Here is a 26,089-nt window from a genome sequence, read left to right as displayed (position 1 = left end):
AATACAGAGAGCAAGAAAATCATCCGCACAGACACATAGCAACACCGAACAAAACGAACAACCAAACAGCCACAGACCAGAGAGAGTAACTAATTCATGGGTAAATAAAGAAAATTCTGCCAATTTTTGCGAAACTTTTATCGTTTACGCAGCACAATAGGAAAAATCACCCGATTTTGAAACATTCTTCATTGGTGCTCCGCTTCTATTGGTCTTAGCGTGATAATATATTATAGGCTACATCCTACTAATATTATAAAGGCGAAAGTTTGTTTGGATGTATGGATGTGTGGATGTATGGATGTTTGTTACTCTTTCACGCAAAAACTACTGAACGGATTTTAATGAAACTTTACAATAATATAGCTTATATATAAGAATAACACATAGGCTACAATTTTAACCGACTTTCAAAATGGGTAGGTGTTATGTTCGTTTTCTTATATTCAACGATTACTCCGCCGTATGTTACCCGATTTTTATATTCACAAAAGTGGTGATCTGATGAAGGATCCATAAGTAATCGGCGGAACTCCTCAAAATTTATAGGGAAACGTGTGGTGACTTCGGTTTCGTGAGAAGTATTCTAAGCATATGCTACCAACAAGTAAGATTTTGCACCGAGATATAACCTGGTATACCGTGGTTCGGAAGGTGCTGAGAGAACTCCTGATTCTTTATAGATACAAGTTTGGGAGTTTCGGCGTTGTTTTAAGAACAGGAACCATATGCTACTGCAAATTACATTCATCATCATCATCACTACCATATTATACCATTTCATAGTCTTTTAGATCGAGACTCGAGTTTGTCAAGCGATAATTAAAAAAAAATCTTTATTTTATTTCTAAAAATAGATTGACGACCTCTGTGGCTCAGTGGTGAGCGCGTTGGTAGCTCAAGCCGGAGGTTGCGGGTTCAAATCCCGCCGACGGAACAAAAAGTTTTCAAAGTTCCTGGGTTATGGATGTGTATTAAATATGTGTATCATATAATAAAAATCTTAAATATATGTATAGTATAAAAGTATTAAATATATTTCCGTTGTCTGGTACCTGTAACACAAGTCCATCAGGTACTTACCACGGGGCCAGACTGACGTGGTGTGAAGCGTCCATAAATAAAAAAAATCTATACCTACCTAATATAATAACATTGAAGAGTATGTTTGCTTGAACGCGTCAATCTCAGAAATTACAGGTCCGATTTAAAAACTTATCTCAGTGTTAGATTGATCATTTATCGAGTAAGACTATAGGCTATATTATAATAATATATTATCACGCTAAGACTAATACGACCGAAGAAACTCAGGAAAATGCGGGAAAAACGAGGAAAATATTTTTTATGGGAAAATGTACGGTTTCTGTAAAATTCCTAATTTACGCGGGCGAAGCCGCGCGGGACATCTAGTAAAAAGATATTTTATTTATTTATTTATTTATTTGTCTGTCTGTCTGTGGCATGGTAGCATCCAAACGGGTGGACCGATTTTGATTTATTTTTTTTTTTGTTTGAAAGCTCACTTAATCGAGAGTGTTCTTAGCTATAGTTCATCATCATCAGCCTGCTCCGTGCTGGAAAATCGCTGTTCATCTGGTTCGTGAAGGGCCGATTAGCAACTTGCAGTCGTTTGGTGGGCTTTATATTTTGCATTCTAGTTCGTGTCATTTATGAATACTTACACATTAATAGAAAGTTGACCTGGTGCTGCAGCATCACCTGGTAATCAATAGGATACCCAACTCCTCACCAACTTAGAGCAATGGTTTCGTGTTTGGGCTCATTTTAATGGCGACAGCTAGTAAGACGTAGATAAACAATAAATTTTTGCATGCTGCTGCTGCAGCATCACCTGGTTTCTATAGGAGCCGAGCTCCATATGAACCCAAAGTGGAGGTACTTCATGTTTGGACTCATATTGACGGCCTCATCCAAAAGGATATTCCTAGATGGTATTTATTGGGATATAATAGGATCCTGTTCATAGGAATTATTCTGCACTATAACCAACATAAGTTTAAAAAGCATGAAATAAAATTAAATTAAGAAATTAAAAAAAACCCCGCTAAACAACTTTAAAAAGTAATGAAATAATATATTTTACTGACTTTAAGTTTAAATAGTTAATTCCTAAGTGTAAAGTGATATTTTAGTCCATAATTGTTGTCAAGGTGTGTCGGGGGACCGCTAATGTAGATGTTTGATTTCACATAACATTATAGTTTAAGGGTCAGTTCACAGCGAACCGAATCGAGACAATCAGTGACATGGCGATACAAAATGAGTGAAAGACACTAGAGGAGGGGAGGGTGCTATTTTTGTAGTCACTCGAGCGTTATGGAGACCTAGTAGGTTTTGTACATTAGGTTTACCTGATAAAAAAATAATAAAAGCGTTTTTTTTATTTTAGCGGTGGGTTTAGTAACTGCATTTTAAAGTTTTGAAAAAGAAAATATATTCAGAAAATTTCTTATTTAGGTAAATTATAAATATATTTTAGACAACGAGGACTAAATCTGAAAGAGACTTCGCAATTTAGGTACTTCTAAAATTCCACTAATGAACGTTACTTCATGAATCTATTACATTATAAGGTAAATAGTTTAGTAAGCCAGCTAACCTTCCTGGAACTAATTTAAAGTACAATTCATAAACAATAGAGCCCACCTTTCTCCTGAACTCTGTTTGTTGAGGACCGCCGTCCGCGGCGCACTTCATACATTATTCCTGACCGCTCGGACGAACTTCACATTACTTAATGAATTGAGGTAAGCCCAGATTTTGAGATGGCTTTTGAAAGGAAGTGAAAGCTTAAGATGTATTCTATAGTGGTTTTAAATTTAATATTGTCGATACGAATACGTTTATGGGAAAAAAGACAGGTTTTATAAACTTAAGCTTTGATAGACGCAAAGTATCCTCAAGTTTCTAAGGGTGGGTTGCACCAACTTACTTTAACTATAATTGTAACTTTAACTATAACTTTAACTACAATGCAAAATGTCAAATCTTTGGTTAAAGTCATGGACGCTATATTTAACCATAACCATAGAGCTCGACAAGGCTTTAAATGCACGTGGCGAAAAAAGGAACTAACGCTGTCATCATACAAAAATGCCATCTTTGACGGTTCTTTTTTACCAGCAGCACCCCCGCCCACGTTCTTTTTAAGCCTTGTCGGACCAGCAACTTCTTCTGTCAAATTCTGTGGTCAAAGTTAAATTAGCCTTAACTTTAACCATAACTTTGAGCATAACTTTAACTTGAACCACGCCTCTGGTGCAACCCACCCTAACTATTTTTTTAGTGTTTGTAAACCTAAAATATTACAATGTAATAAAAATTTAGAACTTAAATAATACTAAAACAACGTGCTTTCATTCAACTTTCTCCAAATTGTTTTTGGGGGGGGTTGCATATGTATATTGCATAAGTCGAAATTGAAAACTAGTGTCCGACCGTATCCGAATTATCAGTCGAAACCGAACTTTTGACCTGACGAAAGCTGATGTGCTCAATACGCCCCGTATATGTAGCTTATACTGAATCACATATGCATATTGCAAAAGTCGAAATTGAAAACTAGTGTCCGACCGTATCCGAATTATCAGTCGAAACCGAACTTTCGACCTGACGAAAACTGATGTCCTCAATACACCCCGTATACGTAGCTTATACTGAATCACATATGCATATTGCATAAGTCGAAATTGAAAACAAGTGTCCGACCGTATCCGAATTATCAGTCGAAACCGAACTTTCGACCTGACGAAAACTGGTGTGCTCAATGCACCCCGTATACGTAGCTTGTAGTGAATCACATATGCATATTGCATAAGTCGAAATTGAAAACTAGTGTCCGACCGTATCCGAATTATCAGTCGAAACCGAACTTTCAACCTGACGAAAACTGATGTCCTCAATACACCCCGTATACGTAGCTTATAATGAATCACATATGCATATTCCATAAGTCGAAATTGAAAACAAGTGTCCGACCGTATCCGAATTATCAGTCGAAACCGAACTTTCGACCTGACGAAAACTGGTGTGCTCAAAGCACCCCGTATACGTAGCTTGTAGTGAATCACATATGCATATTGCATAAGTCGAAATTGAAAACTAGTGTCCGACCGTATCCGAATTATCAGTCGAAACCGAACTTTCGACCTGACAAAAACTGATGTGCTCAATACACCCCGTATACGTGGCTTATACTGAATCACATATGCATATTGCATAAGTCGAAATTGAAAACTAGTGCCCGACCGTATCCGAATTATCAGTCGAAACCGAACTTTCGACCTGACGAAAACTGATGTGCTCAATACACCCCGTATACGTAGCTTATACTGAATCACATATGCATATTGCATAAGTCGAAATTGAAAACTAGTGTCCGACCGTATCCGAATTATCAGTCGAAATCAAACTTTTTGATATGACGAAAACTGGTGTGCTCAATGCACCCCGTATACGTAGCTTGTAGTGAATCACATATGCATATTGCATAAGTCGAAATTAAAAACTAGTGTCCGACCGTATCCGAATTATCAGTCGAAATCAAACTTTTTGATATGACGAAAACTGGTGTGCTCAATGCACCCCGTATACGTAGCTTGTAGTGAATCACATATGCATATTGCATAAGTCGAAATTGAAAACTAGTTCCGACCGTATCCGAATTATCAGTCGAAACCGAACTTTCGACCTGACGAAAGCTGATTTGCTCAATACACCCCGTATACGTAGCTTATACTGAATCACATATGCATATTTCATAAGTCGAAATTGAAAACAAGTGTCCGACCGTATCCGAATTATCAGTCGAAACCGAACTTTCGACCTGACGAAAACTGGTGTGCTCAGTGCACCCCGTATACGTAGCTTGTAGTGAATCACATATGCATATTGCATAAGTCGAAATTGAAAACTAGTGTCCGACCGTATCCGAATTATCAGTCGAAACCGAACTTTCGACCTGACAAAAACTGATGTGCTCAATACACCCCGTATACGTGGCTTATACTGAATCACATATGCATATTGCATAAGTCGAAATTGAAAACTAGTGCCCGACCGTATCCGAATTATCAGTCGAAACCGAACTTTCGACCTGACGAAAACTGATGTGCTCAATACACCCCGTATACGTAGCTTATACTGAATCACATATGCATATTGCATAAGTCGAAATTGAAAACTAGTTCCGACCGTATCCGAATTATCAGTCGAAACCGAACTTTCGACCTGACGAAAGCTGATTTGCTCAATACACCCCGTATACGTAGTTTATACTGAATCACATATGCATATTGCATAAGTCGAAATTGAAAACTAGTGTCCGACCGTATCCGAATTATCAATCGTAACCGAACTTTCGACCTGACCAAAACTGGTGTGCTCAATGCACCCCGTATACGTAGCTTGTAGTGCATCACATATGCATATTGCATAAGTCGAAATTGAAAACTAGTGTCCGACCGTATCCGAATTATCAGTCGAAACTGAACTTTTGACCTGACGAAAACTGGTGTGCTCAATGCACCCCGTATACGTAGCTTGTAGTGAATCACATATGCATAATGCATAAGTCGAAATTGAAAACTAGTGTCCGACCGTATCCGAATCGAAACCGAAGTAAAAACCGAACTTTCAACCTGACGAAAGCTGATGTGCTCAATACACTCCGTATACGTAGCTTATACTGAATCACATATGCATATTGCATAAGTCGAAATTGAAAACTAGTGCCCGACCGTATTCGAATTATCAGTCGAAACTGAACTTTCGACCTGACGAAAACTGGTGTGCTCAATGCACCCCGTATACGTAGCTTGTAGTGAATCACATATGCATATTGCAAAAGTCGAAATTGAAAACTAGTGTCCGACCGTATCCGAATCATCAGTCGAAACCGAACTTTCAACTTGACGAAAGCTGATTTGATCAAAACACCCCGTATACGTAGCTTGTAGTGAATCACATATGCATATTGCATAAGTCGAAATTGAAAACTAGTTCCGACCGTATCCGAATTATCAGTCGAAACCGAACTTTTGACCTGACGAAAGCTGATTTGCTCAATACACCCCGTATACGTATTCGATGTTAAGTGAAAGGGTGCGTCCACAAACTAAATTCATACGTGGGAGAGCCATGCTTCGGCACGAATGGGCCGGCTCGACCGGAGAAATACCACGTTCTCACAGAAAACCGGCGTGAAACAGCGCTTGCGCTGTGCTTCACCGAGTGAGTGAGTTTACCGGAGGCCCAATCCCCTACCCTATTCCCTTCCCTACCCTCCCCTATTCCCTTCCCTTCCCTTCTCTTCCCTTCCCTTCCCTTCCCTAACCTCCCCTATTACCCTATTCCCTCTTAAAAGGCCGGCAACGCACCTGCAGCTGATGCTGCGAGTGTCCATAGGCGACGGAAGTTGCTTTCCATCAGGTGACCCGTTTGCTCGTTTGCCCCCTTATTTCATAAAAAAAAAAACGAAATTGTCAAGTCCCTATTAGTAAACCCTAATAATTATTATTGTAATCACGTGGTAATCACATTATATTACGGCAGTTTTTTTGTGATAACGGTTACGCGATAAACGAATTTCGGTGCTATGGACACAATTGACATAACTACCAGTACTTCGACTGCTAAGAGACGGACGAATAAAGGAAGACCTGTCATTTCTTTCGGGTTTCGCCTGGATAAGTTACAAGGGCTGGCGCGCTGGCTGATATAATTTGTTTTTAAAATGAAGATTTTGAAATTGAATTCTGACAGTTTTCTTTGCATGTGCCAAAATGTAAACAACAACTAAATTTGTAGGTAACGACCCTAGCGACGACTTTTGTCATAATACGTCAAACTTAAAAATTTGAACCTCAGTTCTAAGTCGGTATACTCTATAATTCTGTCTACTCTGCTATGGAGTTGCAGACGTATCCTAGTAATTATAATAAAACCAGCCACAAGTAAAAATATTTTAAAACAGATACAGAAGGTGTGTCATATAAAACTTCTACGTCAGAACATCTCACCTGGCGTCAGAGGGTTTGTAGGTAACGTCATACTTCTCCACCAGCTCGGCGGTAGTGGACCAGGAGACGCGCACAGTGGTCGGGTTGAGGAATGTCACAGTTATATTCTCGGGCACACCGGGGCCCATTGAACCTGAAAAAGAGTCAAAAACAAAGTTGCATTATGTGTTCAGTAAAGAAGAATAGCTCCAATTCAAAATTTTATTAAGGAATCAGAGAATTAAACTGATAAAGTCACTGGAAGTCACTCAGGCTCAATTTTCTCCGCCGCGAAACTCTTTGCAACATCAAATTTATAACAGCCCTCTTTTTTGTCGGGGGTTGAAAACTGTACATGACACAATGAACTTTAATCAACAATTAAAACACAAAAATTAAATACAAAACCAAAAAATTGGACGCGCGAGAATTCTCCGCTGCCAATTCCCGCGTTATGACGCGAAATTGACGCTTCCATTTCGTTCCGATCCGCGGCGGTGTAAATTGAGTGTGCCTTTCATGAAATAGATCCCAAATTTTCCAGCACTGTCCGATGATGATGATAATTTTTTTGACATGACATGAAAAAGCTGACATGATCAAAAGCTAAGATCACTTTCGATCATGTCAGCCTTCAAACAAAAAACCCGATCAGTAAATCCGTTTGGATGATCATAGCATCCAAACGGATTTACCGATCGGGTCGGGATCGGGCCACACGGGCAGACAGACAAACACCTGAATCTTATAACACCCCTCTTTTTGTCGGCGCGGGGTTAAAAAATGTGCCTTAACAGCTCTATGATAGAATAAAATTCAATTATTCATTACACGTTTTTACACTATACTTTTACTGTTGCAGAATTTATTTACTTAAAACTTATGTTTTTACTTTGATCTATTGCTCTATATCTCTTTATTTTTTTACAATAAATTCAAATATAAATGTAATATCTACGAATAATAAAAACTATGTACCTACTAGGAAACTCGTACTAATGAGAGCAAAAATGCGCGTGTCCATCAAAATAAAACTGCCTATCGACGCTGAAATCGCTGGATCAATGTAGATGAAATTTGGCATGGCATTTATCCGGAAGAGTAAACGATTTTTTAAATAATAAATAATAAAATGTTTAAATTCTTGGTTAAATGTTTAAATAATTGTTAATAAAATATACTTGGTCTAAATCTAGTCAGTAAATCAATATTTACTGAAAAGTATTAGGTACCATGATAATACATCTTCGAAAGCAATTACATTGCGAGTTCCCTCTTTTTAGGGTTCCGTACCCAAAGGGTAAAAACGGAACCCTATTAATGAGACTTCGATGTCTGTCCGTCTGTCTGTCCGTCTATCTGTCTCTCTGTCTGTCTGTCTCCAGGCTGTAACTCAAGAACGGTAATAGCAGCTGAAGAGTTGAAATTTTCACAGGTTATGTATCTCTGTTGCCGCTGATGAATGCACACATTATAGTTCACACCTATGACCGTAGTGTGCGTACAGACACTGCCTAGATGTTGCTCGCGTACAGAAACATTTTCAGTGTATGTTTAAGTGTGCATTCAAATGCTTCTACGTACAAGAAAAAATTATGTGATACGACGGTAGTCCTATATTTTAAGAACATTCTTTAGAAATTCATCTGCAGATGCCGTACTGTTTAGTAAAGTCTAAAAATAAACAACTGCGTCAGCCGTAGTGTCGTATTATGCAGTCAATTTTTTTACGGTCATTACCGTCCGTCACGCAACGTGTTAACAACAATTACTTAAAAACAAAATAAATTAAATATTTAAGGATAAAAATATCAAAATTATCACGTTTGTTGTATGGGAGCCCCATACAACAAACGTGATGATTTTGATATTTTTTGCTTTATATCAATAATGGCAACATGTGGTACTTGAAATGTTCACAAAGTAATTGATATTAAAATTAAATTAATTAAGAGGGGGCTTCCATACAAAAACACAATTTTTTGGCTATTTTTGTTCTATAACGGTACGGAACCCTTCGTGCGCGAGTCCAACTTGCACTTGGCCAATTATTCTTTTTAATTTAAACGGATAGTGAATGGAAACTGTAATTGGATCTTCGAGGAAAACTTGGATTACACAAAGAAGCCTACGGCCTTAAAGTGTGTAATTTTACTCCTACCACCCTTGAGAAAGGTAATTTTACAACGTCTTTGCAACAAAATTGCGTTGTATCTTTTTTTTTTTTTTTAATGTTTCCCCTATACATAATACAGGACAATTTCTGCGTTGTTTTGCCTTATTACGTTAAAAAGAAATTGTGTTCATTTTTACAGATTTTAGTTTGCATTACTTACTTATATACATTCATTCATCTATATTGCTTTACTTACATTATTGTCCTTATTGCATTACTTTATCTTCATTAAATTATCTATATTATCTAATGCGTTGTATCTTTTAGGGCGGCTTTGGGCTGTGCCTACATATTATTGTATATTTTATATTAAGCTATAATATTATAGTTGCTCTGTAAATGCAGGAAGGCAAAGTTCGCCAAGTTCGTGTGGAAGGAGCTTTCTGCAGCGGGTGCTCGTAACTCAGCACCGCCTGCACCTCCGGCTACTGCAGTACACTTCAGCCCCCAGAGCAGCACACCAAGCCAGTCTACACGGTGGCCTAAGCAAGGCCCATGAAAGTAACCTTAACCTCAACTCATCCGTGACCGCAAAGTGATATTTTAGTTTTAAAAAGTGGTGAATAAATAATAGCACAGTGCAGTGGTAAAATAAAAGACAATTATTCAGTGGACATGAAAATCATGGGTATACGTTATAACGTATACCCATGATTTTCATGTCCCTCCCTTACTATGGTAAGGGAGGGAAGGTGCTATTCGTGTAGTCACTCGAGCGTCATGGAGACCTAGGAGGTGTTTTACATTAGGTAAAACTGATAAAAAAATAATAAGAGCGTTTTTTATTTGCAGCCATTTTAAAATTTTGAAAAAGAAAATATATTCAGAAAATTGCTTATTTAGGTAAATTATAAATATATTAAAATATATTTATAATTTACCTAAATAAGCAATTTTCTGAATTGTTTGTCTAAAGACAACAAGGACTAATTCATTTAGTTCAGTGAAAAATAAAATATTTGCGAAGGTTAGTTGCTTTATTTTATACTTTAAATATGAAGCTTTATTTTTGTATAATATTTTAAAATGTCCCTACAGGCTTACCTAACCTTTGAATCGTCGGTGCTTTATATGAAAGCTACTTTGGGGTATAATACACTATACAACACACTGACAGATCCGATGACATTTCAATATTAATATTTTTTTTTTAAACCACCACGCGAGAAATCTGATTTCTATACCATGATGACTAGACACATGTCGGAAGCCTATACAAGCTTAATATGACACGCTCGAGCTTGTCTCGAAATCCCATCTTGCCCTGCCCAACAATTATAGCTTAACGTGTGCTTTAATCACAACTAGCTATTTGACATTTTCTAAAAATGATTCCTAGCTAGATCGATTTATCGCCCCCGAAACCCCCTATATACTAAATTTCATGCAAATCGTTGGAGCCGATTCCGAGATTCCAATTATATATATATATATATATATATATATATATATATATATATATACAAGAATTGCTCGTTTAAAGATATAAGATATTATTACTATCAAACTCCTGTATCCCGTAACAACTTCGCGCCGAAGTTCGATTTTAACGCCATACCGTATCTTTCGCATTTTTTCAGTGTAATTAAATTTCATTTCAATTTGTTTAGTGGTCAAATAGACAGACTGACCAAAATCAGAATATTCAAATTCAATAGACTTTGACTTTTGATATCTAAATCTGTTTTTTGCAAATGCTCCACTTTAAATCGCTTCACAAATTCTGGTCAGAGTAATTTTAGTTCCATTTAATCCCGATATAGGTGACCTACTAATGACCACCCCTATACAGTATACATGCCCCAGTGAAATATTTTTAGTAAGAGCCATTAATTAAATTAACAACCCAAATTAATAATTTTAAAAGCTTTATGTAGTAAGCATATTTTTTACTAGATGATGCCCGGAACTTGGTCGCGCAAAAATTCGTCTATCGGACGGGAACCGTACATTTCCGGAATAAAAAGTACCCTATGTCAAGGGACATAGGGTACTTTTTATTCCTCTCTGGACTCTGGACTCAAAATATATCCATATGTACCAAAATTCAGCAAAATCGGTTCATCGGTTCGGGCGTGAAGACTGAAGAGGTAACAGACGGACAGACAGACCCACTTTCGCATTTATAACTTTAGGTCCCCGAAAGGGCATAGGATACTTTTAATACCGGAAAAGGTACGGTTCCTGCGCGATATTTTTTAATGAAATAAAAGGGCAAACGAGCAAACGGGTCACCTGATGGAAAGCAACTTCCGTCGCCCATGGACACTCGCAGCATCAGAAGAGCTGCAGGTGCGTTGCCGGCCTTTTAAGAGGGAATTGGGTAATAGGGGAGGGTAGGGATGGGAAGGGAAGGGAATAGGGGAGGGTAGGGAAGGGAATAGGGTAGGGTATTGGGCCTCCGGTAAACTCACTCACTCGGCGAAACACAGCTGCAGCAGCAGCAGAAAGTCGTATTTCTCCGGTCGAGCCGGCCCATTCGTGCCGAAGCATGGCTCTCCCACGTAGCCATCTCCCACGATAAACGAATTTGGGCGCAACGGAGTTGCGAACGTCATAAGTAATTTTGTTACCGCAGCCAATATTTATTGCACAATATTCTAAAGAGAATTACCATCGCTCTAACGCGCGATATATCAAAATTCCGACACGCCCCAAAATCAGAATTAGCATTTAAATTGTGTACGAAATATAAAGATTAAACTGTTCTATCATAATTTAGTTGAAATTGATAACCTTTTTATTCATAAATCAATCACTAGTTAATTTTAGATGGATGGATAAAATAAATGTTCAAAAACAGTAATATATTGCAACAACCAAGCTGTTCGCTAATCCGTTACCTCTGGCTGCATTTCCACCGAAGCGCCGTTGTTGAATGGATAAAGCAGATTTGGCAAATGAAGCTTTTCCATTGCTTCTCAAAAACACATCCCTCGCAGCGCAGCGGTGATAACGCAGATGCAGGTCTACAAGAATGATTTTGCATGGATGACCTTGACATGAGGGCTAAGCAATGATCCGTATATCGGCCGACCGTATCCGTATAGTATCCGTTATTTCGATAACTTGCATGACACTTTCGAATAGGCGGGGGTAAAACGGCTGATTTTGACGATCCGATCTACGCGCCATAACATCCTTGTAGTATAATTGTAACTATTAAACTACTACAAGGCTTTTAAGCTCCTTTGCCACAATCCTAAAACCTTCATGTTTGTAAAACAAATACCAGAGCAATTAATCATGATTTTATGTCGCGTCATAGCAGGATTATAAAAGGTTATCATAAAAGATACAAGCTAAAAGAAACACTAAAAGGGTCCTGCCCTTTTAGGCGCCGGCCCTATCAGAGGGCCAGGAACTTCAATGAAAGGGTCCCAAGAATAGTTAACGACTATGGACCTTTTATTTTAAATTGCTGGTAATAATGCTAAGATTTTGCGTTTATGTCCTTAGCAAGAATTGTTTTACCTTTATTTCGCTTTACGTCTTAAGGTTTACTTTGTTTTGCTTTTTACGAAAATAGGATAACATTTTTGGAGGAGTTTCCTATAGATTGAAAGAATCTAGTCTGTTTATCTTGAGTCACCGAAGCTACTGAAAAGTAAGCGATGAAGTGAAAGGATTACAGATAAAGCGTATACGTAAGATTTTTCACTTTTTGCCTTAGACTTTTCTACAGTCAATCGAGTAAGTTCTTATCTACAAATTTCGAATGTGAAAAATTGTAACAAAGATATACCCGTGCCTATTAGGATTGCCGATATGTTTGAATACATCGGAAACTAGAACGCAAAGAGTTATTCTCTAGGGATGGGAAGTCCATTAGTTGTCTAAAAGCACATTTGTTTATATAACATCGACGTAATGAAGATGGTTTGATCAATAATTCACCGGAACGGGATACGGGACAGGTATTGGTCAGTTAAGTGACCCTTGTACCTTCGTCTTTGTTCGTTGCCGGAAGTAGAAACAATACAAAACGACGACAAAAATAATCGTAACTTTTCAATCGTATTTTTTTTCAATTAATTTTTAATCTTATTTATTTTTTTCAAATCGTTTTAACTGTGATACAAGGAATGGTCCAAATATTATTACAAACACATTAGAATCAGTAAGAAGAAAATGGTTAGTCCTTAAATTACTTAGGAGGCAGAGAGTTAATGGTTGCTTAAATATATTATTTCTTGTCTTAAATACTGTATATAACAATTAATAATAATGTAAAGTGTACAACTTGGTGCATCAGAGGTATAAAATACCTGAATTCACACACACACGAAAGCATTAATCGAGTTCATTCAAGTCTGTGTGCGATCACTTCGACCGAAAACCGTATAGATCACCTTATCTATACAAGGTGTAACAAAACTAAAATACTTTTGGGTATGTATGTGTCCCTTACATAATATTCATTGTGAAAGTAGCAGAGCTAAAAGAGCAAATTTATTTTTTTATGATTTATATGGGCAAGCGCTCCAGCGTCATGAATTTTCCGTGTTGCTATTATTCCATTTTCCGTATTTTCCATGCTACTTTCACAGTGAACATTATACAGGGGACTATGAACACACTCTAAAGTATTATCACTTAGTTTTGTTACACCTTGTATAAAAGTCAGACCGCGACGCGACGAGGCGAGGCGAGGCGCGGCGCGTAGTAAAGTATGGATTTGACAGATTTCAATTTTGTGAGTCTTCTTTGCGAATCTGTCAAATCCATATAAATTTAGAAATGCGTCTACGCGTCGCGTTGCGGTCTGAATCAACCTTAAGGGGTCAAAATGGGCCTAACCTTCTTAAATCATGTAAGAACTTAGGTCCCTTCAATACCCTGAGGACCGAGGTATACTCACCAGCATCAGTGAAGCGCAGCAGTAAAGAGAGCATGAAGACAACAGCGGGGTGCGCGAGCGGCGCTCGCCGCATGTCGCGCGCACGCCACCGCTCATGCCATGCCGCTACTGGAACAAACATTAGTGTTGGTAAAAATAGCATAAGCAATAATAATTAATTGCTAAATGCCCATTAGCAGTAATTAAATAAATCTTACTTGCTAAAAATACGTCTTCGATCATGATAAAAATCCGAGCTGTTACGCACCGCGGCAATGCGAACCCATAATTATTCACGATGCCGCGTTTTTAGCAAGTAGCAAAGCAATAACACGTAGCATGCTATGTCATCAAAATTAGCTTGTTTATGAAAATAATTGAAAATAGCATTAATTCCCATTACTAACAAACGTTATTATTTTCACTGTCGCAATGTAAAATATAAATGACTCCCACACCGGTTTCGGTAACCGTGGCCGGTTTAATTGAAACCAGGTCAGTTGCGCAGGAGTACCGGTAACCGGTGGTAGGCATCTTTGTAGCCCCGACGTTCAGAGAATATTTGAAAAATTTATTCTGAATAAAAAAAATTGAGTTTGAGTTTGAGTAATTTTATAGTGCCCAAGTGTGTGTGCAGTACACAAAAGCACTCTCTTTTCTTTTACTCTCATAACCTAGTGGCACGGAATACCAACACGACTGGCGAGAGGTCAGGTCACAGACATATATCCAGATAGATACCGCATGTCCCTCTATTTGTATGAAAACGAGCGTGCCACTTTTTTCCGACCTCCGGTACGTACCGACGATAAGAAACGTGTCCATTATCTAGGCCAACGATTCTATTCGAATTTCTACAGCTCAATACGGCATAATTAGGCATTTAGGCATTTTTCAAATTCCGATTAACGTCAGATTCCGATAGCAGACTAAAGAACAGACTTTTGAAAGACGAGCATTGCTCGTCGTTTGAGAACGCGATATGGCACGCGAAGTACATACACATATGCGGTATCTATCTTGATCTATGTCTGTGGGTCAGGTGCAGGATACTATTTTTACATGCCCATGGATTATCTTACTTGTCAGACAATTAGGTGATCAGCCTCCATGATCCTAACCAAACTTGAATAACATGTTATATTATAATGTTATAATATATCGATCCACGACCCACGATCTCCGAGTCAAGAGTCACGCTCTAAACCACTGGACCACGGAGGCGTTATTGTCGTAATGTAACATGGCAGCAACTATCATAAGTGTCCGGCAGTGCGAGACGAGATTCCTAGAGTTATCCCGAGAAAAACTGAGCATTATACTTTAACGAAAGTTAGGTGGACTCCTAAAGTACCCGCCATCCAAACTCCATCTAAGCCCGGCCGGCCGCACATTGTCCGAAATTTCTGATCAGAAACAGTTGTCCGCGCTGTCTCTTACATTTTGTACTGAGCCGAGTGAGCTCTGAACTCGCCGGAAGGATATTTCGGATAGTGTGCGGGGTGGCGGTCCGGCGAAATTCAACTGTTTCTGATCAGAATTCGGAAAATGTGCGGCCAGGCTTATCCGTCGTACTTATAGGGTTGATTCAGATCACAACGCGACGAGGCGAGGCGAGGCGCGGCGCGGCATAAATTTGTATGGATTTGACAGATTTCAATTGCGGGAGACGTCTTGCGAATCTGTCAAATCCATATAAATTTGGAAATTTCTGAACTTTGAAAGGTCCGAATCAACCCTTACCCCTACGTTATCTCCAGGTACAGATAACTTTTATAAAGTGGTTACAACTGACTCTCACTCTAAGTTTTGTTGAATTGAAGTTTTTAAATTTTTCGTTAAATTTTAATTAAAAGAAAATAACTTATGACTTACTGCATACTTAACGAATATAAATACACAACTAGCTATTTCACCGAGATTTGCTCGGTATTCAATAAAATACGAATAAAATGACATTTTCTAAAAATTATTCCTAGATAGATCGATTTATTGCTCTCGAAAACCCCTATATACTTTAATTTCATGAAAATCGTTGGAGCCGATTCCGAGATTCCAAATTCCAATTATATAATATACGAGCTTTTGCCCGCGGCTTCGCTCGCGTTAAGGAGTATTATTATATACAAACTTTCTTCCCCTATTTTAACCCCTTGGGGTTGGAATTTATTAAAATCCTTTCTTAGCGGATGCCTACGTCGTAACATCTACCTGCAAGCCAAATTTCAGCCCGATCCGTCCAGTGGCTTGGGCTGTGCGTTGATAGATCACTATGTCAATCAGTCAGTCACCTTTGAGTTTTATATATATAGATTATAATTATATATGTTTCAAGAAAATAGGTCAGAAACGAATGTTTTGTAATGCTATGTGAAACAGAAGCAATTGCTTTTGGATCGCTTTGTAACAGAACCAAAATAGAGGAGTGGCGATGACAGCAATGTTGTGTTGCTGTTGAGAACAGAGCTGCCGTGTTGCACAATAGCAATAAACATATTGCTATTGACTTTGTGTTACATCTGGAAAAAAGTTCCATTATTTTTCTGTAGTTTTCACAGGTCAAAGTGTTTGACCCGAATCACCAGCAGTTAGGTTTTGAGTTTGTGTGTAGCACAATTCTAATCTAGCAATCTAGCAAAATAAAAGGATTTGACGTGGGAGAGCCATGCTTCGGGACGAACACGGCCGGCTCGACCGGAGATATACCACTGGCTCACAGAAAACCGGCGTGAAACAGCGCTTGTGCTGTGTTTACATACCCTCCCCTATTACCCTATTCTCTCTTAAAAGGCCGGCAACGCACCTGCAGCTCTTCCGATGCTGCGAGTGTCTATGGGCGACGGAAGTTGCTTTCCATCAGGTGAACCGTTTGCTCATTTGCTCCCTTATTTCATTTTTTTTTTAAAAGGTATTATAGACATAACATTACAATAATTATTATTGTAATAGTTGAAGCAAGGTTTACACGATGCAAATTTTTGGAGGGGGAAAAAGGAAAAGAGGGGGAAATTATTTGACAAACTAGAATAAAACATCCATACAATTTTCTAACATACGTCACAACTCACATCACGTCCTTCCTAATAAAAACTGCCCTGGACTACCACGAACATTTCTAAGACTAAAATTAGTCAAATCGGTTTTTTTGTGTAATAAGGGGCCAAACGAGCAAACGGGTCACCTGATGGAAAGCAACTTCCATCGCCCATGGACACTCGCAATATCAAAAGAGCTGCAAGTGCGTTTCCGGCGTTTTAAGAGGCAATAGGGAAGGGTAAGGAAGGAAATAGGGAAGGGTAGGCCGGAAAGGAATAGGGTAGGGGATTCGGCCTCCGGTAAAGTCACTCACTGGGCGAAACACAGCGCAAGCGCTAGTTCACGCCGGTTTTCTGTCAGCCCGTGTTATTTATCCGGTCGAGCCGGCCCATTAGTGCCGAAGCATGGCTCTTTATAAAAATATGCATAAATAAAAACTCGAAAATTCAGCCGTTGTCGAATTTAAGCGAGACTAACAAAATTAAAAAATCATATTTTTAATTTTTATAGACAATTGCTCTGTGTAGAGGTAGATGCACTTAGTGGTTGATGAACAGCAAGAATGGTTTCAACCAGAGCTCAGCTTCAAAACAATTTCATTTTGAATAACAATTATCTTTGTTGAGTAGAGAGAGTTGGCAAATAGAGATAAATTTCCCTTTGAATAGGTACTGTGTAATAAACTAGTGGATTCATCATCATCACCTAGAAAAAAACCGATTCACTTTTTTCTTATTGTATAGGACCAGCTAGGACTTTTTTTTTAATTCATAGGACCTATATTATACCTATATAAGGAGCAGACAGAACTAGATTACGCCCGAAACTCCGTGGGGCCAAAATTCGTTTCAAACCGAACATTTTTCGAGGATAAATTTGTCCTTTCGCGGGATTCAAAGTATCTTCATACCGCATTTCAGCAAGATCAGCGGTTTATAGGTGTGAAGAGGTAACAGACAGACAGGCACACTATCGTATTTATAATATTAGTATGGATACAATAATTACATCATCAGGCCTGCCCTAGCAGACAAGTGGCAAGCGATTATCGTAAACGCTAACAAAATGTATGCGATTTGACATAAGTCATCGCTTCGCTAGCGAATACTAATGTCAAATCCCATACATTTTGTGGCGTTGGCGTTTACGATAATCGCTTGCCGCTTGTCCAGGCCCTCTGTTCGGTATGAACGGTGATGGTCTTACAGAGAATTGGCGGGTGACTCTTCCATTTTTCTGGAACGCTAGTCTTAGCTAACTCAGGTTCATAATTCAAAAACTCTGCACTCCTTCGCAGACTCACTGAGCTACGTGTCAGGGTAGCAAGATGAGCTGCTTCATAATTGTTATAATAATTAGATTGATAATATAATAAGAATGTAACAAAACTTTTCTTAATATGAGCTTTTTTGTCTAATATTAAATAATTTTTATTTTTTGTTTTTTAAATATTTTTAATGTATCAGGATCATACAGCCAGCACAAAAACCACTTAACTTAACTTAAAAACCTACAAAAATATAATATTTCCAAAATACTAGTTAGTATGTAGATAAAATATATGAGCCACCTTTATGGTACATGTTTTTATTAAAGTACCCTTTATATGGAACTTAAATATCTAGAAAAAAACCATTTACCTTTGGTTTAGAAAAACAGCGTTTGTGTAGCTTAGATAATGGGTGTGTTGTGCTGCTCTCAAAAGCTGTTTGCGTTGCAACGTTAACCGTCCACGACGCTTATAAAAGCTTCTGAAGCTCCATATCGCTTTGAGCTTTCAGTGAACTTCCAGTGATTATGTGATCGGGTGTTGTATGATGAAATTTTATGTTCTATTGTAGAAATTGTGAGAATTTTTCTGTTATATTTTAAGATGGTCTGTTTTTTAGGGTTCCGTACCCAAAGGGTAAAAACGGGACCCTATTACTAAGACTTCGTTGTCTGTCCGTCTGTCTGTCTCCAGGCTGTATCTCAAGAACCGCCATAGCTAGACTTCTGATTTTTTCACAGATTGTGTATATCTGTTGCCGCTATAACAACATATACTGATAACAAAATAAAATTAATATTTAAGGGGGGCTCCCATACAACAAACGTGATTTTTTCGGTATTTTTTGCTCTGTATCAATTATGGCTAGAGGAGGCACTTGAATTTTTCACACATTTTTTTGTTACAAAAAACACAATTTTTAGCCTATTTTAGCTCTGTATCGGGACGGAACCCTTCGTGCGCGAGTCTGACTTGCAGTTGGCCGATTTTCTCATATTAAAAGAAGTTTTTATTGAAAAAAAAATATATATAAATCTTAATTTAGTAGCCCGCCAAACTGCATAACGGTTTGTCGGCGGGGTACAGGTAACCAATATAAACGTCTTCTAGAAATACCGTTGAATATTGTGATGAGGACTTAATATTATGATTCCTTTATTGTATTTAGTACTTTTAAGTAACTTAGTAATTACTAGTAGTAGGTAGGTACATGGTTTCTGAATTTTGAAATTCTCTTTTATTTTAAGAAAATTATTTGAACTGTGTATTTATTATTATACCTGGCATTATTTGAGGACGTTGAGAACTCACAAGATTGCAATTTTTATTTAACAGGCGTTTTTATTTTTATGTGTATTGTCCTTTCATTCCTCAATGTCATTCCTTCTTAATTCTCTTACTTTTCTATTGAATACACGCAAGTTTGTATTACGGGCTTTCATTTTGCTCAATTAGAGGTACTTGCGGCTACTTTTAACAAGGCAACCCAACATTTATCCATTCTATACGTTCTAAAGATTATTTTAAAATATATTTGATCGAAAAAAACGATTCATGCAGAATTTTACGGTCGGATCTTAGGATATTACGGCCACAGAGAAAAAGTTTTTGGTCATAATTATTGTAAGGTCCGATTTTTATACTTACAAATGACTTAGCCTCAATTTACACCTGCGCGGAATGGAAGCGTCAATTTCACAACAACTGTGCAAATTATGATTGAAAAATCTTTGCCTATGTTATAGAGTAAAGACCATAGCGTAAAATTTTTATAACGAAAACGTTCTCACCCTCAGTGATTTCCAATAAAATATTTTATTCACCGTTAACCCATTTACATGTAAACCTTTAATGAATATTGGACGAAAGCTTCCGAGGCCGCGTTATCGATAATGTGTGATAAGAGCCTTTTGTAGTACGTCCAATTAATTAACAATTTCGTTGAACCGATAAAAATAATATTTATTGTTTACTTTACACGTTGCTCGTGAGTATTTTAGCTTTATTATTATTATTTGTTGCTAGATAAAGCCCGCAACTTGGTTGCGTCAAAATTACATCTACGCGCGACCTCGGACATACACGGATGGAACCGTACATTTTTTTGGAATAAAAAGTACCCTTCGTCCTTTCCCGGGACTCACGGTATCTCCATACCAAATTTCAGCAGAATCTGTTCTGGGGTTTGGGCGTGAAGAGGTAACAGACAGACAGACACACTTTAAAGTAAAAGTTAATGAATACTGTTGATTTATAATTAACGATCGCGACGAATAGCGATCAGTTTCGGTCGAAATCGATACATTTTAATTAGGTCGCAATTTCAGGGAGAATTTACCTGACAATTAACAAAATGGCGGTTTTTTCGAAACTTGTGCAGATATGATTGATTTCGATAGATAATATTTATTATCTTTACTTTAGTTTATAGTTGTTCCCGTACATCGATTGAGTCGCGAAAATTAGAAAAGTATATTGTGTGGGAACCGCACATTTTTCCGGCACAAAAAACATTCCTTGTCCCAGATTCAAATTATTAGTATCTACAATGTCCATGCCAAATTTCATCAAAATAGATTAAATAGTTTAGGCGAGAATCATAAAAGTTTATTGTGCGGGAACCGTATATTTTCCGGGATAAAAAGTATCCCTTGTCCTTTCTCGAGACTGAAAGTATTGCCATACCAAATTTTATCAAATAAGATTGAATAGTTTAGGCCATAATCATAAAAGTTTATTGTGCGGGAACCGTACATTTTCCGGGACAAAATTAGTATTCATTGTCCTTTCCCGAGACTCAAAGTATCTCCAGTAAACGAAATACTTATAAATTATAATTATAAATTACTCTATTAAAACAATAAATTGCACATTATTTTGTTGCGTGTTAAACTGTTAATGTAAGATACAAACTCCGTGGGTACAAATTATATTACAATATGCTTATAAAACTACTAAAGATTAACAATGTATACCTACCTATAAAATATTGTTTAAGAAGTTTCATGTTAGAAATAAAATTACTAATAAAAATTTATTTAACTTCCAGTTCTCAAATCATACTTACATTTCTTTAATAATATATTTCTTTCATAAAATATATCAAGAGGTTCAAAAGATAAATTATGCCTCTTGACCTAAAAACCCTCAAACTTTTCACCCGATAATAAGGAGCCTGTCAATTCATGTCAGGGTTACCGCTAACAGGAAATGTCTCGAGCCAATCTTTTATCGGAAAAAAAGGTACATAATTGGCAACCCTACTCAAAGGTCAAGACGCTTTGGTCGGTGGTCCCAATCGAGCAACGGTCATGCTCAATGATTGGAAATATAAAGGAATATTCTGTAACCAACGTTAAAAGGCGTATGTTGGAATGACTTTACCATTAATTTTCCATGTTTTTGGTAAAAGATGGTCTCATACGTGTTTCTTACGCCGATTCTTATCGCCGGGTTAGTTCCCGAACCGGTGGTAGGCATCTTAGAGTCAATTTATACTAGCGCAGAGTCGAAGCGAATTCCCGAAAATTGAACACAGAAAATTCAACCTTAACTTCAGAGCGTAACGCATACATTACTTCTGCAAGGCCAATCAGCGTTGGTCGGACGCATCGACGCGAATACGCACGGATGCGCGCGATTGCGCGCGCCTTTTTAAATTCTCAGAAGTAATAAAGTGCGTTACCGCTTTGGAGTTAAGGTTGGATTTGTTATATTCTGTTTTAATAATAATTCGCTTCCATGCGCTACGACTCTGCGCTAGTATAAATTGACCCTTAGTTTCTACGTTCTTTCTATGTATGACGTTCAAAAAGTATATTCATGATACCTATTTTTAAATAAAATATACTTAATTTATTTTATTTATATTTTACTATTTATTAAATAAGCTAGACTGCTTATAACTAACCAGATCTTAGGCTCGATACATATTCTACGTCTACCCATACGCGCGGTTTGGCGGTTACACTCACAAGCATAGTATGCAATCATAGTATGCAAGTGACAGCGCTACCACTCCGCTATTTAAATAAACTCATTAGTTCACACGATAGATTTTTGAATCTCATTAGATTCAAAAATATATCGTGTGAATAGAATCGTGCAAGAACAATCGGCCGACTGTTTCTAGTCTGCGCACTCACCACCAACCCAACTGTTTAGTTGGCGTAGTGTGCGCGCTAACAGCCCAACCCGACCAAACTATCGGCCGATAGTCTGTAGTCTGCGGGAGCTCTAAAAGCCCACTATTTTATATTACAACAAAATTTAAATAATTATACCACTGTCAGGTGAAAACAGAAGTTAATAGCCCTTTACAAAAGCATCATGATCCCAGAAATAAAAGTGTACCCCCAATTTGGGGCACTTTGATGAGTTTTGTGAAAGTTATTCAGTCCGTCGTCACCGTTCTAATTAATTATACGTCGAGAACACTCATCAGGGGTTAGGGTCAATTCAGACCGCAACGCGACGCATACATGCATTTCTAAATTTGTATGGATTTGACAAGATTTGCAAGACGTCACACGCAATTGAAATCTGTCAATTTAGTACAAATAGAAATGCATCTACGCGTCGCGTTACGGCCTGTCTACATCTCCAGGTCACGACGTCGTCGACGTGGAACGTTGCGGTAACGTGGCACGGTACGTTGACGTGACGTGAAAACTTACATCAACGTAACGTGAAAATGCACGTCACGGTGTAGTAACATTTTATGTCTGTTTTTTTCTTAAATCTCTCTCTCCGTCTTCTTAACAACAGCAGAAGCAGAATACGTATTTGCCGTTTGCCGAAGAATGTAGCAATTTTACAAGGTATGGTGACGTACAATCTTATTACACACACACACACACACACACACACACACACACACACACACACACACACACACACACACACACAGTACAGTTTTACGTTACGTTGACGTAAATTTTCACGTCACGACAACGTACCGTGCCACGTTACCGCACCGTTCGACGTTGAAGACGTCGTAACGTGGACATATGGACAGATCCTTGCGGTCTGAATTGAGTACTGACCCAGACTGTTTGCCCACCGTCAACGTCACCGGGACCTCACCGACGAAAATTCAAATAAAATGCCACTTTATGAACTACCGACGAATTCATTTTCTACCGACATTAGTCTAGCGATCCATGCCGCCGCTGCTTTGTAGTGGCGTAAAGAAAAATGTAACATATAGCTTAGGTCATAAAGTTGCATTTTATTTGAATTTTTGTCGGTGACGTGACGGCAGCGATGGACAAGCCTCACTCTGTAATCTCAGCTTCACGCAGTGAAATCTCACCTGTCAAAGTCGTTAATTTCCCGAAGAATTTGGTAATACTGATGAGATAATTCAACGAGTCAATTTGTCAGATTTTGATGAAGGTATTTTTATCCTGAACTTTGTGCTTCTTCCAATGAATATGACTGAAAATAATATAATCTGAAGCGTTAAAGATACAAATTACATCCTACCGTTATCACTGCGCATAATAATCATCAGCTACTTTTCGTCCATATCCTTTTTTGTCTCTCTTACCTAGGTAACACTGAAAATGTTTAGAAAATGAAAAACGGCTTAATGTAGGAAGTTGACAATACTTTTATTGTTTTTAGAAGTAATCTCCGTTCCTCTCTACACATCGTCGCATTCGATGGAACCACCGAAAAAAGCAGTGGGCCCAGTCTTCCTTAGGGGTCTCTTCTGTGGCATTTTCGTAAAGCGAGTACCTCGATTTTATCTTTATTTCTTGGGAATAAATTAAAGCCGCAGGGCGCCAGGCCAGGACTATATGGCGTATGACTCAATATCTCAACACGTGCCATAGTCAAATATTCAACAGTCCGTCTCGCGGAGTGCGCTGAAGCATTGTTTTAGTGAAGGAGTGTCCTGCTTCGAGGGCGCTGCTGTCGAAATTTTTCCAAGACGACAGGCATACAGCGATTGACATACCATTCTGCAGTAACTGTCCTTTCATATTCTAGCACAACTGTCGCAAAATTACATTTCCGACATTGGTAGGTCACTCTTTTATCTCCCTCTATCATGCGTCGCACAACACTAACGTTAACTTCAGTAGTCGCGATTAAAGGACGTCCCGCACGCGGATCATCAATGAGATTGCTACGTCCACGTTTAAACTCGTTAAACCAATTGTAAATAGTGACACGAGATGGGGCTTCATTATGAAATGGTAATAGCAGCCTATCAAGCTTTGTTATTGAGTAAGCCCACAACGAAAGTCATAAAAAATCATTAACTTAAAATTTTCTCGCGTTAAGTTCATTTTCACGTGTATGATTGATGTGATTTGCCGCCAATTCACCAAAACAAACGACAAATAAATGTAATATACCAGATTATGTTACCAAAGAGTTCTAAAATTGTAATTTAAAAAAAGTTTTCATTAGTAATGTTTTTAACTGGCTAGTTCTAAACACTTTCAGTGTGACCGACGTACAAATTATTTATACGAAAGACTTTAAATTCGCTTTAATCTAGTTTAACTAAATCAATTAGCTTACGAATGAATTAAAAGTTAAAAATGCTGCCAGAATAAATACTGTGGCTATGTAAATAAAAGAAAACGCCTCTTGTTGAACGCTAATTAGTAACTTGTAGACATGAAGTAGCATAGAGTGTTCGCACTACGCGACATGGAAAACGATTAGATGAATAAATTGTACTCCTATCAATACTAATATTATAAATGCTAAAGTGTGTCTGTCTGTCTGTTACCTCTTCTCGCCCAAACTGCTAAACCGGTTTTACTGAAATTTGGTATGGAGATACATTGAATCCCAGGAAAGGACATAGGACAATTTTTGTCTCGAAAAAATTATGTTGCAACAAAGTCATTTAATATTATAATATTATATAAAACTCTCATAATAAATATCGCGGTGTTTGTTGCCAAATTTCTCCAAAATGTTAACAAATTTTCGTGAAATTTTGTTTGCTATCTTGTTAAGTAGGTGAAAAAAGCGGCCAAGTGCGAGTTGGACTCGCCCATGAAGGGTTCCGCAGCAGTAATAATGTTTATTTTAATGAAATTAAAAGGTTTTTGATTTATTTTTATATTTCAGTTGATTTAATGAAAATTAATTTAAGGTTTACCATTTATGACGTATAAAAAAAACTACTTGCTAGATCTTGTTCAAACCAATTTTCGTTGGTAGTTTTTATAGTAATGTACATCATATATTATTTTTAGACTTATCGTGCCCCTACTTTAGAAGTTAGAGGGGGGGGGGGGGGGGGGGGGAGACACACATTTTACCACTTTGGAAGAGTCTCTCTCGCAAACTATTCACGTTAGAAAAAATGACATGAGAAACCTCAATATGATTTTTGAAGACCTATCCATAGATACCCCACACGTATAGGTTAGATGAAAAAATTTTTTTTTGTTTCAGTTGTACCTATGGGGACCCCTAAAATTTCTAATATTTTTTCCATTTTTGTATCAAAATCTTAATGCGGTTTACAGACTACATCTACATCTTATAGTTTCGGAGGAAAGTGGCTGTGACATACGGACGGACAGACAGACAGACATGACGAATCTATAAGGGTTCCGTTTTTTGCCATTGGGCTACGGAACCACTGTTAAATTCTACTTGTAAGTAACAAATATTTTACAAATGTTAAATAGTTGTCGCGCAGTACGAACTAGGCTTTACAAGCATTAGAAGTGGCTCGTAACTGAAGCAGTTTTATGTTAACGAAGCCT

General features: G+C 37.9%; 1 protein-coding gene across 2 annotated transcripts in view; it reads right to left on the bottom strand.

Moving 5' to 3' along the window:
* Positions 1-26,089, bottom strand: part of LOC121733053 (fibronectin type III domain-containing protein 5) — a 171,328-nt gene that overhangs the window by 74,535 nt on the left and 70,704 nt on the right. For both annotated transcript variants that reach the window (XM_042123152.1, XM_042123153.1), the window contains exons 2-3: positions 14,060-14,167; positions 7,044-7,176 (exon numbers count right to left, since the gene is read on the bottom strand). In XM_042123152.1, coding sequence (XP_041979086.1) covers positions 7,044-7,176; positions 14,060-14,132 — 206 coding nt within the window. In that variant the 5' untranslated portion in view covers positions 14,133-14,167. The remainder of the gene's footprint in view (positions 1-7,043; positions 7,177-14,059; positions 14,168-26,089) is intronic.

This window comes from Aricia agestis, chromosome 13, assembly GCF_905147365.1.
Source record: "Aricia agestis chromosome 13, ilAriAges1.1, whole genome shotgun sequence".
In the NCBI taxonomy this organism is placed as follows: domain Eukaryota; kingdom Metazoa; phylum Arthropoda; class Insecta; order Lepidoptera; family Lycaenidae; genus Aricia; species Aricia agestis.
Note: the sequence above shows the minus strand (reverse complement) of the source record. Positions and strands in the feature narration are given on the sequence as shown.